This window comes from Apis mellifera, linkage group LG14, assembly GCF_003254395.2.
Source record: "Apis mellifera strain DH4 linkage group LG14, Amel_HAv3.1, whole genome shotgun sequence".
NCBI classification, from domain to species: Eukaryota; Metazoa; Arthropoda; class Insecta; order Hymenoptera; family Apidae; genus Apis; species Apis mellifera.
In genome coordinates this window covers 8,120,888-8,138,890 of record NC_037651.1, presented here as the reverse complement: position 1 = coordinate 8,138,890, position 18,003 = coordinate 8,120,888, and the positions used below count along the sequence as shown (strand labels likewise).

At 28.9% G+C, this 18,003-nt stretch overlaps 2 protein-coding genes across 2 annotated transcripts; both read right to left on the bottom strand.

Moving 5' to 3' along the window:
* Positions 1-332: 332 nt before the first annotated feature.
* Positions 333-12,325, bottom strand: LOC724420 (transcription factor stalky). Its single transcript, XM_001120276.5, has 8 exons — positions 11,795-12,325; positions 10,794-10,949; positions 9,690-10,144; positions 8,983-9,229; positions 7,942-8,127; positions 7,626-7,875; positions 7,319-7,518; positions 333-7,233 (listed from the first exon to the last, which is right to left on the bottom strand). The coding sequence occupies exons 1-8, from the start codon at positions 11,930-11,932 to the stop codon at positions 7,099-7,101; spliced, it is 1,767 nt and encodes a 588-aa protein (XP_001120276.2). The 5' UTR covers positions 11,933-12,325; the 3' UTR covers positions 333-7,098.
* An 864-nt stretch (positions 12,326-13,189) lies between these two features.
* Positions 13,190-17,955, bottom strand: LOC410121 (thioredoxin domain-containing protein 11). Its single transcript, XM_393604.7, has 10 exons — positions 17,425-17,955; positions 16,990-17,200; positions 16,658-16,888; positions 16,367-16,573; positions 16,053-16,250; positions 15,544-15,983; positions 15,156-15,465; positions 14,850-15,080; positions 14,587-14,780; positions 13,190-14,519 (listed from the first exon to the last, which is right to left on the bottom strand). Exons 1-10 carry the CDS (start codon positions 17,634-17,636, stop codon positions 14,015-14,017), a joined length of 2,739 nt encoding a protein of 912 aa, XP_393604.4. The 5' UTR covers positions 17,637-17,955; the 3' UTR covers positions 13,190-14,014.
* Between the last annotated feature and the right edge of the window lie 48 nt (positions 17,956-18,003).

The window sequence follows — 18,003 nt, the reverse complement described above, 5'->3', positions numbered from 1 at the left end:
TACCAACCGTAAGAAAGGGCAAACGCAGTTGTACATTTTGGTCCTTTGCCCAGCGATCTTCTGTGTCTGTTGTATCGACATGTTTGCGCAAAACAGACGATTTTACACGTGATAAAAAGAGACGAAAAGTAAAAGGAGAGAATTAAGAACAAACGTTGATTTTTAATATATTTAGAAAATCGAGTAAAAAAAAGAATTAAAAAAAAAAGAAAGCAAACGTGCTTACAACAAACACAGTACGTACAATACTTTTTTGACTTAGCTAGGCGGTAGGCGCAAAAAAATAAGAGACGTCGAGTAATCGCAATTCTCGCTCTGTTTTTTTTTTTTTATTTTTTTTTTATTTTTCTATCTTCCTTTCCCCCTAAAGATTCATTGATGAATCGTTGACAGAATCACGTGCATGTGTACAAAGTATGGTCTCAAAAGTAAAAGAAGAAAAAAAAAAAAAGTAAAAGAAAAAAGTCGTCTATAAAAGAACTTTTAACAAATACATAGAAATTCAATAAATAGTTTAGAAAAGGTTTAACAGGTATCTTATTATTACATGATATAAAAAAAAAGAAAAAAATAGAGAGTTCTCTCTAAAAGATTCTCGTTGAAAAAAAGAAAAATAAAAATGAGAATAGATGAAATTTTTGAATCAGAGAAATAATACATAAAAAGATACAAAATATCTTTGAAAAATTACACCCGTAATATCAATGGAGTATTTAAAGGTACACCTGTCATGGGTGATTCTTCTCTTATCGATGTGCTTCACGTTAAAATTATAAATTAAAAAAGCATCCCAACAATTTCATATATGGGATATACGACTCGTTACAAATACAATACTAAAAAAGAAAAAAATATATATATATATATTATATATATATATTATATACATGTATATATATATAAAATATATATATATATGTATACATGTATATATTAAAACACAGGCAAAGTTAATTTAGCGGGTCGATTGTACGAAAGGTAAATGTTCGAGTAACGAAGAGAAGAAATATTCGATTTAATTCTGAAATATTTGAGACCGAACTTGGACGACGCGACGTCTCTTCATGGTGCAGCATTCGTGGGCGCTGGACGTCGCCCCGTTCAAGCCACCGCTTACACTAATTACTATTCAACAATTCAAAATACTTATAATGATACACACAACCATGAATAATCTCAACAGCTGCTGGCCTTAGCCCGAACTAACTTATTATCGTAAATATTCGTGGATACAAAAGTAATTCATCTTCTTCTTTATATCTTTTTTCTTTTTTTTTTTGTCATCGTGTTTCGTTCGTATCGCTCTATTGCTATTTATCATCGCGTATTTAATAACATACATAAGTGCATAAATATGCTAACGAGTTTTTTTTTTTTTTTTTTTGTTTTAAGTTAGTTTCCGGCCTGTCAGAGCTCCGCAACGCTCTTATACATAACGCTGGTTCATCAGATCGTGCATTAGAATATTTCGACATTAATTATTTCTCTTTTTTTTCCCTATCTCTTTGTTGCTTCTTTCATTCGAAATTGTTTCTTTCTTCGCTCGGTTCGCATTATATGGTTGTATACAAAATATTGTAATCAGGGCACTCACAATTATCAGTCGCATGCGTTTTCTCTTCCTCTTTTCTTTTCTTCTTTTTATTCTTCGAACAATAATTATTAAAAATAATAAATCGCGATACATTTTTATTTTTTTCGTTCTATACCGTCTTTTTTTTTTTTCTTTCTTTTTCCTTTTACTTTCGATCACTTGTTTTTCGTTGAATCGAAAAAAGAAAAAGGAAAAGAAAAAGAAAACGCATCTCTCCACTCATCATCCACTGCCTTTACAATAATTCTTTCTCGGCTTCACGTACGATTAACTCACCAATCCGTGTCTCACGTTTTAATTTATATCCGTTTATTAATATTATTACGCTCGATATAAAAATAATACTCAGTCGATTAGTACAGATTTAATACTCAGTGTAAGAACTGGGGAAGGGGTCTTGGCGCTTCCAGTTTTTACCATGTTTTTTTCTCTTTTTTCTTCTTTTTTTTTTTTTTTTTTTTTTTTTTTCCTTTTTAAACTCTTTTTACAATGTTTTTACGACTTACGCCTCTGTTATCGTTTTTTCTTTTTTTTTTTTTGTCTCTCCACCGTTCAATATAATTCGTGTGTACGTTTCACTTATTCATTAAGTTTACGTACAATGTAAATGTACGTCACGTGTGTATAATGTGTGTGTATAAACGCGTAATAAACGCGCGTTTAATGGGTATGTGTATTTATGTATTTATGTGACTTAGGATTTCTACCGAGAAACCCGGCGAAATCAAAAGATTCACGGTCGCGCAGACGGACGGAACAAAGCTGCGAGTTAATAATTAATTATTCCTCGACTCAAATCGTAGAGGTATATATTCGACGATTTTACCTCTTTTATTATTATTATTATTACTTTTTTTTTTTTTCCTCATATCATCCCGCGAAAACCCCTTCTCTCTTTGTGTCATGTACAATTATGCATTCTTCGTCTCGTTTTTTTTTTTTTTTTTTTTTTTCGTTTGTTTCTTATCCTCGAGACTTTCGTATACATTTGTTCATCGTGGACACGAGATGCTTCGTAGCCACGATTCTAAAAAAAAAAAAAAAGAAAAGAAAAAAAGAAAGAAAAAAAAAAAAGAAGAAAAAAAAACAGTCTTCTTCTTATCGTACGAAGATTTTGCTCGTGATGACGAAGCACCTCGAAACTGACCTTGTCTACTTTCGACCCATAGCTTTAACTCCACTCCATTGTACACGATTATTACATATCCGGGATTACATCGCCGGTAATTAAATTATAAAATCGCCGTTTACTTTCTCTCTCTCTCTCTCTCTTTTTTCTTTTTGTACCCGTTTTTAACAAGCGATTAAAAATCGAAGAAATATAAATTCGTAGAGGCACGTTTCGCAAGCTGAAGAGGAAAAGCTGATGGATCGAGAGTGACGAAACGATTTTTCTCGTTACAATAAATGTATCTATACTCGCGTGCACGTGAGCATCTGTATTCAACGAAATCTCCAGGTGAAGGCACCTAAAGCATTGACCGTCCGCATCTCGTACCGCATTTAAAACCGAGTGTGTCTCGCAGAAAAGGAGGGAATGACCATACCACGCAGTGCCTGATCATTACTAACTAACGTATGTTTGTATTGTTTTGTTTCTCTTTTTTTTTTTTTTTTTTTTTTTTTTACAAAAAAAAGAAGAAAAGAAAAAAAAAAAAAAAAGAAAAGAAAAGAAAAAAAAAAAGAGCGAAACTCGTATATAAAGTTTATAATGTAAGAAACAATAAATTAAGCCAGTCGTTGCCAAAAAATATGTCTTACGTAAACGTTGGTGCAAAAAACGGTGAATACAATAAATTACAGTTTAAATAATTATATTCAGGGAAGGATTGTTTGTGTAAAAATAGACGTACAAAACAGGGAGGGGAAGGGGATGGGAGGGAAAGGGGAAGGGAAGGGAAGGGGAATAGGGGTGATGGGGCATGGGAGGGAATCGAAAGGGAAGATAACTAAATAATTTAATAATTAAGTAAGACAAATCTCGCCATCGGGGATTCCTTTAAGTAGTGTGGTTAAAACTCTTAACAGCTAAAGTCAAACGCGTAGAATACTGATACATAAAAAAAAAAAAAATCTATAAGAAGCCTCAGCTTTTTTTTTTCCTTCGTTCATTATTATTAAAAAAAAAACGAACTTTGTCGAGTGGCGGTCTTGCAACTAAATCTTATTTAAAAAAAAAAAAAATTTTTTATCGTTAACGTTTAAATCAAATCGATATCAATAATATTTATATATATTTATATATATATATATATATAATAGCAATACTCGATTTCTCGATTCTAATAATTATAAAAAATATCTTCTAGTTTCAGAATTAGTAGAGAGCTCAAACCTAATTCTACTTACGCGTCTACGATGGTAATAATAATAATAATAATAATTATAATAATTATAATAATAATAATAATTAAAAAAAAATATATAAGGATAGTTATGCTTTTCTGTTATTTAACAAGCTACCACGAGCTAAATATTTATAACTGAGAGAAAAAAAAAAAAATGCCTAACGAAGTAACTGTCCATTGCTTTCATTTTTTTTTTTATCAATGTTATTTCATAAATAAGTTCATTCTCTTCACGTATGGTACATTTAAAAATGGTATTCTACAATGTTCTGTCAACAGAATTTAAAAACTGGCAATCTATATATCTTGACTTGAGAGAAGTCAAGTTCTGTGTACTTTATTATCAATTGATTAATTCTCGATTTCATTCCCTAGTTAAGATGTTAAGCCTAAATGTGTATCACGTATCTTTTAAATAAGTATATTTTTACTTAAAACAGAATATTTTTTTTAACTATACATAGTCACGAGTTAAAATTATGCATATTAATATATCTGGAAAAAAGACAATTAAATTTTGAATATTTACAAATTTGTTATACATGTAAATGTAAATTAAATATAAAACATAGTCATTTGTCGAGACTTATTTAAAAGATATGTTACCTGTTTGGGAAACAGGAAGTATATCAAATACGTACTAAATGGAAGGATCGTTTCGACGTACAAGAAAAAAGTTAAGCAATCTGTTATTTGGATCGCAATTATGTAAAACTTCTTCATAGTTTATGCCTCTTTCTCAAATAAATGGTGTTATCAATGATAAAGATACCATTTTATTCAATGCTATTCATATTTATTAAAATGAAAACAGATTGCGATAGCTAGAAAATAGTTACTGTTTGCTATTTTTGTTATGCGTTCTATTATTCATTGATAAAAATATTGAATGAAAATGCAAATATAATATTAATGTATTAATTGTAATACGCGTAAAAGAAATATTTTTTTATTACAATATTGAAAATAAGGAATAGCATTGATCGATGGTATCGTTTATACTCGTATATAAGTGTAAGAAAGAATGTATTTATGCATATATGTGTATGAGTGAAAGTGTAAAATGTGTGTATCGCGCTTGTACGCGCACGTGTATATATATTTATACGAGTGTGTTTATAAGGCTCCTTTGATAACGACTAAAACTAAGTTGCTCCATTAATTACTGTAAGTGTAATTTAAAAGTTCTATAAAACAGTGGTATGCTAAGAGGTATCACTGATAAGAAAAGCTATAAGAAGAGAAAGAAAAATAAAGAAGAAATATGTAAATGCTGTATATGAAGTTGTAAAAGAGAAAGATAAAATGTTAATTTTTATCGCATGCCCTTAACTATATTCTATGTTACATAGACTAAATCTATTTTTGGCAAAGTTGTTTAGGTATATAATGTTAGATATAACGATACATGAGTAGATGCACTGGCCATCGTATTATGTGGTATTTAGGATTGCTTAATACCTGTTTATTAATGTGTGATCTGTACATTCTGGAAAAAAGAGATCAGTGATAACCCTTAGAAAGAAACGAGTAATTTTGTTTATCTACACCAAAGTATTTCTAATTTTCTTCTTTTCTTTTCTTTTTTTTTTAAATAATATAAAAAAGAAATAAAATAAATGAATGAATAGAGTTAAGGAAGAAATTTAAAAAGAGATTATATGAATGTATCTACAGCAATTATGGAGCAATAAAATTTGTTATTTTTAACGTCCGGCATATAAATGAATGTTATCTAAATATTAGTTCCTGAAATTCTTGTATGTTTAAATTGTCGTCGAGAGAGCACGCAAACGAGTATTGTATGACGACAATCTATCCTACGTACCATCGCGTTTTTTATTGCTTTCGGGGTCTTAGCTTATATGGTGGTGTGCTGCTTTGTCTATTAAGTACAAATTATTGATGACTGTATGAACAATCAAATAGCTTTCAACACATAGAAAAAAAAAAAAAAGGGAAGGGAAAACGAAATACATAAACGATAGAAAGAGTATTTAAATGTGTTTATACCGGCAGTCTCGTGCTCACGTAAAAAAGTAATCTATATCATAAATTAAAATTGTATCTGTAAGTAAATTATCTGCACTTTTTACTGCGATAAGAGCTAAAAAGGGAAGAGAAAGGAGACAAATTGTTGAAAGGCCACTAGAGTATGATGTTTAAAAATTATACTAGTAAAAATGTAATTTGACAAAGCTCAAATTACCGAGAACATATTATCTTCCGTTTATGATTCTAACTTTTTCTATGATATATATATATTTTTTTAATAAACATTTGTCACATCGTGCAACCGTTTTCTGTTAAGTTCCATTAATATTTTCCTTTTTTCCAGTTTTAATTAAGCAAATAATAAGTTTTCATTCGTCATTAAAATCAATTAAAAAATAGATTTTATTCACTAGTTAAGTTCGGTTGGGACGTTTTTTAATTTAAATATTACGCAAAACAAGATTATTTGCAATTGTAACATCACTGACAGCTAAAAGCCCGTGGAACAAAACGGTTAAATTTTGTTCACTAATCTTTTAGCGACAAATCATTTTTTTTTTTTTTGTTTTTTCTTTATTTCTAAGCCTTTCCGAACAGTAATCTAGCACCGTTCTAAAAACTTTCACTGGTGATTGACTTTCTTATATCACTAAGAAAACAGACAACGACCACCATTCCTTTTTAATGCGTAAAATACGTGCGACACCGAAAGAACAATTTGCGCGTGTATGTACAACGATCGCCCGTCGCTCTCTATAGCTGCAAGCGTAGAAAATTTTGTATAAAAATATTCTTCGTATTCGTGTATATATATGTACATATTTTGAATAACCACGTAATTAATACTGCGTATTTAATATCATCGTTCCTTCGTGCGCTCTGCACCACGGGCTTGGTAGCTCAAGGGATAAATACACATCCCAATATTCTACCATCTCAAAATTCTCAAGACCGTGGAAAAGAGAAAAAGAGAAAAAAGGAGAGTCCAAAAAGAGGATCATGGACGACAGAGGCAGAAAAGAGAAGGAGAATAATCTCGTCTTTTACACCCTGTGTATCACCGGACAGACTGTTCTGTCTAGAGATTCTTTGTTATGTATATATATATATATGTATATATATACCTATAGCAACGTCGTTCTAAAGCTGGTCAAAATGATTTCAGTGTGCTTCTTCGGATAATGACGTCGCAACTAAGTTTAATGGTACATCCGAGACGTTCTCTGCATCTCCTTCTTCTGTTTCTTCTATGTCCGTAGATAAATGACATTGTTCTCGTCCTTCTGCTTTCACATGCTATTATATATGAATATTAAAAATTATTATTATTTACAAATTCATAATAACAAAATAACATCAATCAACATTCTTATTTACTTACATGCATCATGTAACTAGGTAAAGGAAGAGAATAATTAAGTTGAGCGGTAGGAGCTGGTGGATGAGCACCAGGTATACGTGGTGGTGTTAAGGCTGCCATCATTAAATGAGGCTGAATTTGTCGCCGAAGGGCTGCTAACATGTCTGCACTTTCTGCATCCATCTGTTCCGATTGTGGTACCAGAATTGAATCACCTTTTTCTGAAAAAAAAAAAAAAAAATTTCAATTTTATGATGTAAAAATAACAAAAAAATCAAAATATTTAAATGTTTTAATGTTTAAATTATGAAATAGATATAAAACTTACTTCTATGCCTTGTTGGTTTTTCACCTTTAGGTCTACGTCTACGCGTGTGTATCGTATCCCTTCGCATGGTAACTGGACGATTTACTCCATGAAGTTTGTAATAAAGTCCGCAAGCATTACAAACCATTTCTCCCTTCATATTTCTTCTCCAAATAGTTGTAGTCATAGTGCCGCAATTTGTGCAAGACATATCAACCTTTTTCGCTATGTTACCACTATGTTGATCAAATTGTTGTTTTTGGTCCTCTACCTATGATGGCAAGATCAAACGTAACGTTTTATTTTGACGTCATAGGTTTCGTAACACCGATCGTACCTTCCCCTTCATTTTATTTGACCATGTTGTAAAATCTTGTGCTTGTTCTTCATTAGATTCATGTTGATAATTAACGACATCTGGACTCATGGGAGCTTTGCTAGGATAACTTTGTTTTCTACGACCCTTGGTTTCCTTTCGACCAACACTGGCAGGGCTAGACGGATTACTGTCCACAGACGTACCCTAAATAATTTAAAAAACCATTGTATCTTTATTATTGTTACATTTAAATCCATTCTGTAATTATTTCAACAGCGATTTTTATTCAATTACAAAAAATATTAATAGCTAAAAATTCTTTTAAAAAACGGATAATTTGTTGAAGAGCTAATTCTTTGTAAGTATATATTATTAAGATAAAAAGCTAACAGAATAAAAAATAGTACAAAGAATAGTAAAATCCTATTTTTTATTATAGAAGAAATTGGAGAATTCCTCACGCGGAACAATACACGTTTAAAAATCTATAGAAACCTAACTTATCTGAACATCTGTTAACAGCGGGTTGACATGGTGGACTTAATGCTTATAGCTATCACAAAGAACTTCTCAGTTATCTATTATCTACAAGGCCTACCACGTTTCTCTTACCTGCAAGCAGATGGGACTTGAATAGTCCCAAAGGGATCCCTTGACACCTAAGGGTCACCTGACCTGTCTTCTTTTCTATACCTGCAGTTCTTTTCTGGTATTTGCTTTGAACAAACTGCAAGGACTTTCCATGGAAGAACTTTTATTTGCACGAAGATCAGGGTCAAAGGAGTATGAACATAAAAGAGAGTACAGATTTTCCGTTTTTCCATAAATCTCAGAATTTTGTTTGGAAGATACAACTTCGAAAAAAGAGTCAATTTTTACTACTGTTTCTATATTAACATTATATTATTTTATTAATATTCAATTGTGATTTATCTCAAATACATTTAGAAAATCCTAAAGGGGAATTCAGAGAAATTCCTAATGATATTTTAAAATGCCCTCATCTCATCAAATACTGATAAAGATTTCAATTCAAATATTATTTTAAAATATACAAACCTTATTTTCTATACACGACACATTAGTACGGTTGCCGAGTAGAGAACAGTCGGGTATAGTGCGTTCAATTGTTGTTCCTTGAGTATCTCTGTAAAACCTAATTTGTGGTGATATTCTGTCAGAATCAATTGCAGTAATACCAATTTGCCTATTGTTGATTAAAGAACGCAACAAATTAGTTGCTTCGCCAGTGAATCCATTATTTAATTTGTCACCATTTGTCCTGGTAATCTCTAAACTCCTATTGCTACATGAAAAATGAAAACAAACATTATATTCAAGTAATATACATATAATAATAAAAATACAAAAAGCAATATAAATCTTATAGCTAATCAAATATATGTTATGTTATATGTTATATAGCTAATCAATAAATGTTATCTTTAGAAGAAATGATTTATTACAAAGAAATTGTTTTAAGAATTAAAATTTGTTTTATATATATTAAATAAATAAAATTATATCACTAATCATTTAACTAATTTTATAAAAAAATAATATAAATTAACAATAAAAATCTATTTAAAGATTGAAATTGTATAAATAAATACAAACAGAAAAATATATGACTATTAATAAATAAACACAATAATATATGACTATTAATAACTATTTACTGTTTATTTTATTAATATTATATTCAATAAATTTTTTTTGGAAAATTTTTAAATGTAAAAAAAATATATAGAAAATTTTATACTTACTTTGCTAATGCTTGCCATAACTTTGTTGTTTCCTGGTCAATATTTGTGTCTGAACAATTGCTTTCTGGTGTATCCATTCTATTCACTGGACTATGATTGGGGGTACTTGTTTTTGATTCCTCATAATTTGTTTCTACTTTCATTCTCTTATTAATGGTCATATCATAACCATTTTCTTCCCCCTCAGTATCCTGCTCATCGCGATCTTCTATTTCTAATCTATCTGGATCAGAACTATTTGAACATGTATCATCTTCTGGTTCACACTTAATGTTATCATGCTCAGGCATGTCATTGGTACACAACTCCAAATGATGTGTTTGAGTCTGAGGTATAACGTTTTGATTAATGCTGGCCGGAGAGTTAGGCTCCTCATTGAACAATGTTTTGTTCAATTGGAGAAATGACTGTAGCGGACTTAATCCTGCTACTTTGGCAGTGGAGAAAGATTTTTTCTAAAACAAAACAAATCACTGTAAGTTTAAAATAAAATATATAAGTATAAAATAAAATAAAAAATATAAAATTTTCAAAAATAAATATAAATCAGTAAACTAACAGAAAAAAAAATTACATTTAAATTTAATTTTTATTAACATTCTAATAAATAAACATTCATTGATATTTGTATAAATTATCATAAAAGATTATATATAATATTTTGATATTTGTACCTTGTACCTGTTTAGAATATATTCATAAGAAAATAATTAGTTATGCGCATTTTTTTTCTATTCTGTAATCATTATCAAATTGATAAGGTCAAAGTTGGCTGCATTAAAAGAAACCTTGAAGTATCTTATATAATTACTGATATATCAGGGCAGAGAAGCAAATAAATATCATCCTGTATGTATTAAACATGTGTTTAGAATATATGGAATATACATGTATTGAAGCACATTCTTATCTACAATCACATGTTGCACATTTTCAATTGCATCATTACTTAGAATGAAATGACTGATCATTGATGTTACTGTGTTAAATTAATTCTAGCTCTTTAACCAGAAAATGATATGATTCATATTGTATGATGACCTACGTCAACAAATTCTAATATATCTTTTTTCATTGCATTTGAAAAAAATATTTAATGATTACCTGATCATCATGTGATGATAACTGCTTGGCATAATCCAGGTACTGTTTGAGTATGACATCAGATTTGTGTGACACTTCACGGAAGTTGTGCAGTACATCCAATTTATACACACACCGGTGACAAATGATTGGTGGTAAAGAATCCCCATCTTTTACCTGAATAAAATGTAATTATATCATTGCATTTTCAATTATTTAATACATAATTTTTATACACTTATAATATTAATTTTATTGAAATAACTTTATATTATATTTGTTTATTATTATAGATATTTCTTAAACAAAAACCATAACATTGACAATGAAATGCAATATTATTATTATATGTTAAATTATATTTTCTTATCAATTATTTAAACTTGATTGCTACTATTAAAATAAAGATAGACTTCTTTATAATGTAAATAAGAAAAATAGAGAAATGCAGAATTCATTCTAATCTCTCAAAATAAAAATTTGAGATAAATAATATTAAAAACGAATAATTTTTTTAAGTAGGTTGGACGGAAGCAGAGCTTTCTTTCAAAGAAGAGAGTGTACCGTCTATGAGAACAAATAATAAATTATAAAGAGAAAAGAGAAATATATATAATATAGTCAAATGTGACAGCGACTCGTGGAATCCGCGTGTGAAACCTGATAACAGGCCGTCTAAATAAGGAGCTGCTCCCCTCTCCGTGAGGTCTGTACAAGCGAGGAGTACAGCTTATCACTGCCATTTTAAATCCCCCGTGAGTCGGCTTATCTCGCGGACACATCTCTTGCCAAACTTTCTCCCGTGGCACGCGCACACATACACGCACTCTTGAGATAGTAAGAGAAATAGAGATAGAAGATGATATAGACAGAGACAAACGAAAGCGAGACGAAGAAAGAGAGATAGGATTGCGTGTAAAAGAGAGGGAGACACATTCACATTCAGAGAACCACAGATGGTCGCGTCTGATTTATCTTCGTCTCGGCACGAGGACCCGGTGAAAACTCCTGACGAGACTCACCGTAATCGAGAGGCACGTTAATATCTTATCGGCAAAGTTTCGCTGGGCGCCTTCCTCTTCGAATATGGACAATTTGACACCGTCCGACGATAAACAAAGGCGACACAGCTCGTAGAACTTGGGCGGTACATCGAACATAATTGTGAGCTCCGGCTACGTTGCGCCTTGCGTAAAGCGCGAGTCATCAAGAGGTAGACTCTTTTCTTGGTCGACGTACTATCTTTCTCCACTGCCACTACGCGTTTAGCGACGAGGAAGGGTACGCGATCACTTATCACAGTCACCGCCGCGGCTCATTGTCAGCGGCACAGTACACACGGTCATACAGTTATATTTGTATATAGAGTGGAGACTATAAAGAAATGAATGTTTCTTCAACTTCCTTTTTACAATCCTGCTCACTAGGAGGCGTTGACTATCACTTCTATCTTCAAGATTAGTGAAGAATCAGGTTCACAATCAAATGCTACGCCATCTTCTGTTTTTTTCGTTTGGACCATTTGATTTTTATATGGCAGTTTATAATTTAAATTTTTTTAAATTATAATTAATATATAAAGAAAAAGTATAAATATATAATTATTATTGTTTATATTATATAATTCATTAATTCTATTATTTTTTTGGCATTATTTTAACTTTTTATCTTAACAATTAATATTCATTCCAATTTTTAGATTGTTTTTATATTTTTTATGCAACAAATATTTTTTTTATTGTTTTTTATGCACTTTGTAAAAAATTGTAAGATTGTAAATTTTTAATACAGAAATATATAATATATAATAATATAAATAATTAAGAATGGTTATAATCAAAACTAAAAATGATAAATGATCTAATAAAATTGTTATAATATAATATTTATGTATTTATTTTCTTGTTTTTTTTTTATAAAGAATTCAAAAATTAATTTTCAAAAGAGATATTACATCATTAATAAAAAATTTAATCGAAGTTAGATTACTTTATTTATGTCATATAGTGGAAATAATTGACAATTCATTCAATGCCATATACTGTCATTGATCAAAGATCAGTAATTAAATCGATAGAAGAAACGAGTTTCTTATCACGTGTCATTTTACTAGGAATTTCATTACATCGAATAAGTAGCCCAACCCATAAATAAATCAGGCAAACGGGGAGAATGACTAACGCAAGATTACGCGATCCATCGACCACTTTCGGCCCACGCTATTTTATCACATCTCTAATCCGATCTTCGTACATATAAGGTTGTGATACGGCAATCAATAGATTCTAAGTTTTATGTTACGAATTCATTTTGATAAATATAATGTAAAAATATAATAAAATTTTCTAAATGATTACAATTTTAAAAAACAATCAATTTTTCTATTTTTTTTAAATTAATTTATATCTTTATATATATATTAACATATACTTTTATTATTATTATTGCATATAACAATATTTACACGAATGTACAACACACATTTTTGCTAAATGTATGAGCAAATCACATATATCAGATAAAGAATTAAATTATTTTTTCTTCCTTTCTCTCTTTCTTTTTCACATTTTTAAACATTTTTAAACATATACTTTAGAGAGCTAAAACTTAATTTAATTTTTTCTAAATCTTATAGTTTAAAAAATAAATTTTAAAAATAAAGTTTACATGTTAAGTTAGCATGTATCATTTCTTTTTTTTCTTTTTTCTTCTTTTTTACATTTCTAGTAGTACTACTTTTATTTCTCAGTTGCAGTATTAAACATCATGAATATTAATTAAAGATGAGTAATTCTAATGTATGTACACTCCCTCTATAGAACCATGATGCATTGAAAAAAAATAGTCTTATCAATGACTTACTATCTTTACTTGAATAGCAGGTATAAATATTTTTTTCTTGCAAAATTGTTATAAAAATTTAAATAAAAAATTATGAATGTACATTTTTTACAAGATAAAAATTGTATATGATGTTATAATTTTTTTGCACCATTTGATAGGGAATGTCTTGTATTAAAGTCATTTAAATATTTTTGTTATTTTTGTAAATATATATTACAGAATATTTTTTTATAAATTATGATGCTTATTTGTATATGATATATATAATTCAACTGAATATATTTTACATTTGTGAAATAAAATGATTTCTGAGGTATGTATTGTACATTTAGTACAATGTCATAAAAGAATTTAAATAAAATAATATTCATTGTAATATATCTATTTGTAAATCGATATCACAATTCGTTTTTAATATTTTTTTCAAAAACATTTTGTTCTTGAAAAAGATTTTCTACTTGACTATTAGTACTATTTATTTTGCTATCTAATTCAAATGATCTAATATTTTTATAATATTTTCTATATTTTTTTCTAATTAGTTTTACTTTATGTTGCTCCTCTTTGAGATCAATAGTAGAACCTAATATTAAATGTATATCTTTAATGTGAGCCAATTTTAATAAAATAATTTTTTTTTTATTTCTAACACTTATTCTCCCTAATAGACTAATATGCCTTATTAATTTTCGATAATCTCGAAGTAGTTGTTGAATAATATCTAAACACAGCCAACGAGTTCGAGCGATACAAGCATCTGGAATCACACCAGCGGCTCCAGATTGACAAATATTTACAAGCGCTTCAATATGCGAATCTCCGTCCAAATTTGCTAAGATAAAATTTATAAGATTCGGAATAGTAATTGGCAGAGAAAACGGATATACTGTACTATCCTCTTTTCTAAAATGAATAAGATAAGAAAACTGTTATGGAATATAATTATGAATATTATAACAATTATAATTACCTTTTAGCAGGAAAGAAAAGAATAGACGGGAATCGATTCATGTTATATTCCCATGGTAAATCATTATTATCACCATCTACCCTTACGAATAAAAGATGATCCATTTTATGTAAATAATGAGCTACTGTCAAGTATACATAAAATATTGCACTACAAAATGCACAATAAGGAGAATGGTACATTACAACCACATCCTGAAAAATCAATTTATAATATTATTCTTTAACTTCATAATAAATTTGTATTTTTCTTTCCAATTTTACCTTTGTTGAATCTAAAATAGTATTAAGAAAAGTTTCAGTTGTTAATTCTGGTATGCACACATTTTGTGCATCTTTTGTTTTACAATTAACTTTGGACTTAAACTTTTGGACAAAACGTCTTGAATTATTAGAACGTAATGTACGTTGTAAAAAACCTTGAGTATAATTATTTATAAATTGTATAAGTGTATATCGACTAAAATCCTCCTGCATGACATATTGACTTTCATGCTAAAAAAAAATTTTGAATTAATATATTTAAGAATTAATAATATATCTAATATAAAAATATATTCAAATACTTACAGCAACATCTAATATAACAATAGCAGTTTTATCCTTCTTTTTTAAAAGATCTATGCCAAGAGCTTCCGCGAAATAATAATAATGTAAACTATCAATTGCAATTAGTGTTAATGTTTTATTAGTTTTACATACTGATTTAGTTAAATTTATATTCGGATGTTCAAGTTTATCTCGCGGAAATATAGGTTGATGATATTTGTTTCCTGTTATCCATCTTTTACAATTGAATTTTAAATGTGCTTCTTTTATTGCATCTGCAGACTGTATGTCCTCTTCTTTTGTAATAAATGCCGATATTTTGTACTTTTGACTACAAAAATAAATGATAATCAAATATTAATCAATATTAATCAAAAAATAATTTCAATAAAAATTTTAATAAAACTACCTTTTGGTTTTAAATCTTTCTTCATATTTTATTGTTATATGATCTTCATTACAACAAATTTCACGTTTTTGCTGTAAATTTTGCATAACTAAAAATTTAAAAATATCTGAACTTTTACAAACATGATTAAGTTTTTTAGAAGTAAGTTTACAAATAGATGTTTCCATTTCTGCATTATCTAATATATTCTTTTTACACAAAAAACATTTATTCATTATGACATTAACACAACAACTATCATTAATCCATTTTTGAATTGAAATATTGTTGATGGATTCATTTGTTTGATTTTTCATTTCTTTCAAATATTTTGCACATTGATTATTTCGCTCCAAATGTTTTGCAATAGCAACGCGACGTTTAAAACTAAGACGTTCAATTATCTCTTTAGCTAAGACATTATCTGCGCAATTATAATACTGCAGTCCAATTTCTCTGATCTAGAGAATCAATTTAATTCTTATTTCATATCTTTCAAATTCCACAATTGGCTTTGAAATTTTACGCACCAGATTATAATTATAATTTTCAGGATGCAAAGGATTACGAGGTGTGAAGAGAAAAAGTACAGGTCCTTCTCTCAAATATGGTGCTAATGTTAGTGCTTTTACTCCAGGAGGTTGCAGCCACAGAACTGGTTGATGAATAGAACTGCTTATCCAATTTAATATGTTTTCGGAAGTCCATTCAGAATTTTCTGGATACCTCTACACATTTGAATTCTCAAACTCATTTAATTGTGCTATATATGCAAATGTTTTTGCTTTATGTATCCAATATGTTTACCATTATACAAATATAAAAATTTTTCTCATTTACTTACTAAAGAATCACTCCACATGAATAGATTTGCAGATGGAAATTTATAAATATTATAATCTATTTCACTAGATAATGCATTAGTAACAATGGCAAAAACCAATTCTCTATTAGGATCCTCTTCTAATGTTCGTAGAGCAGCTTTATAAAATTCTTTATAACCTGGAGTTTTATCTAATCGAGTAAAATTAAAATATCCTACTACTACAGCCTGTAATCATAAGAAATAATTCTATTGTGTATAAATAAAAATTTATCCTGCAATTTAAAATATAAATTATTTATTTATACTTACATCATAATTAACACGTAAATTCATTAATTGTTCTTTATCTGTTACTCTAACAATAGGATTCATAATTGTATTAAGAAATTTTATCATGTATGGCCATGTACGTATACCTCTATATTCTATACCAGAATCTCTTGAAGGATAAAGCATTAATACTGGATAACTTTGTATTTTATTATATTGAGCTCTACATTCTGAGCTCGGATGCCAACAATTAATGGCAGCAAAAAAAATCTACAAATTTATAAAAATATATTATTTTAGATAATTTCATTATCTAATATAAAATATTTTATAATCTAACAAGCAATTATAGATTTAATTGTATTTAATACCTGTGAATGATAATATTGAGCAACCATTTCAAATTCTTGTCGTATAGTTTGACTTTCAGCATCCCATGGAGCATAATACATAACAAAACTGAAATCTGCTTCTGTAACTCTTTCTATCATAGCTCCTAAATGTCCCTTATAAAAATCTAAGACAACTGAGCTTTGATTAAAAAATGGTTTAGCTAATGGAGGTTTTGATACTTTGGGAGAACTGCAACAAAATAATGGTTGTATAATAAAATATATGTAATAATGATGCATACAATATCTTATTATTTAAAAACAAATACAATTTATTTTTACTTATAAAATTGTATTTTTAAATTATGGAACACTTGTTATAATGTCAAAAAAATCGTGTTATAATAAAAAAATAATATCGTATTCAATATTGATAAATTTTATATTTAAAAGTTGTTATAACCTAAAACTTACGAACTATGTAGAGCAGCTAGAGTCGTAAAGATAATCGCAAGGAAAAATCGAATGATTTTTCTAGCGTATGAAAACATTTTGCTTGCCAATCTTTCTTCTATCGCGACCTTCTGATACGACTCTTTGGCCACGTCGTTACTTCCTGAGTCCGGTGTAGTCGTGTGCGAGTTATCACCATTTCTCGTGCTTGATTCAAGCTCTTCCTTCAACATTATCCGTTAAACGAAAATAAAATTAAAGAGAGAAAAATACCGTACATTAAAGCTTCGTCACACACTCGTTATTTACTTCAATGCTGTCTGTCCACTATCGCTTATTTAATTAAAATTAATTAGCCGGGATTTTCACAGATTTCTATCGAGTCACCTGTATTTTTGCAAACCGGAAACAGCTGACTGCTTGTCAACATATCATCAATACATGATTTGAAAGAATAACATCGATATATTTATATAGTTGAAAGAAAGGAAATAGAAATAATATTTTATCATATTTTTTAATATTTATTTGAAGCATTAATTTCAACTATTATGAAAAAAACTGAAAATATATAGATAAAATATAGATAAAAATTTAAAA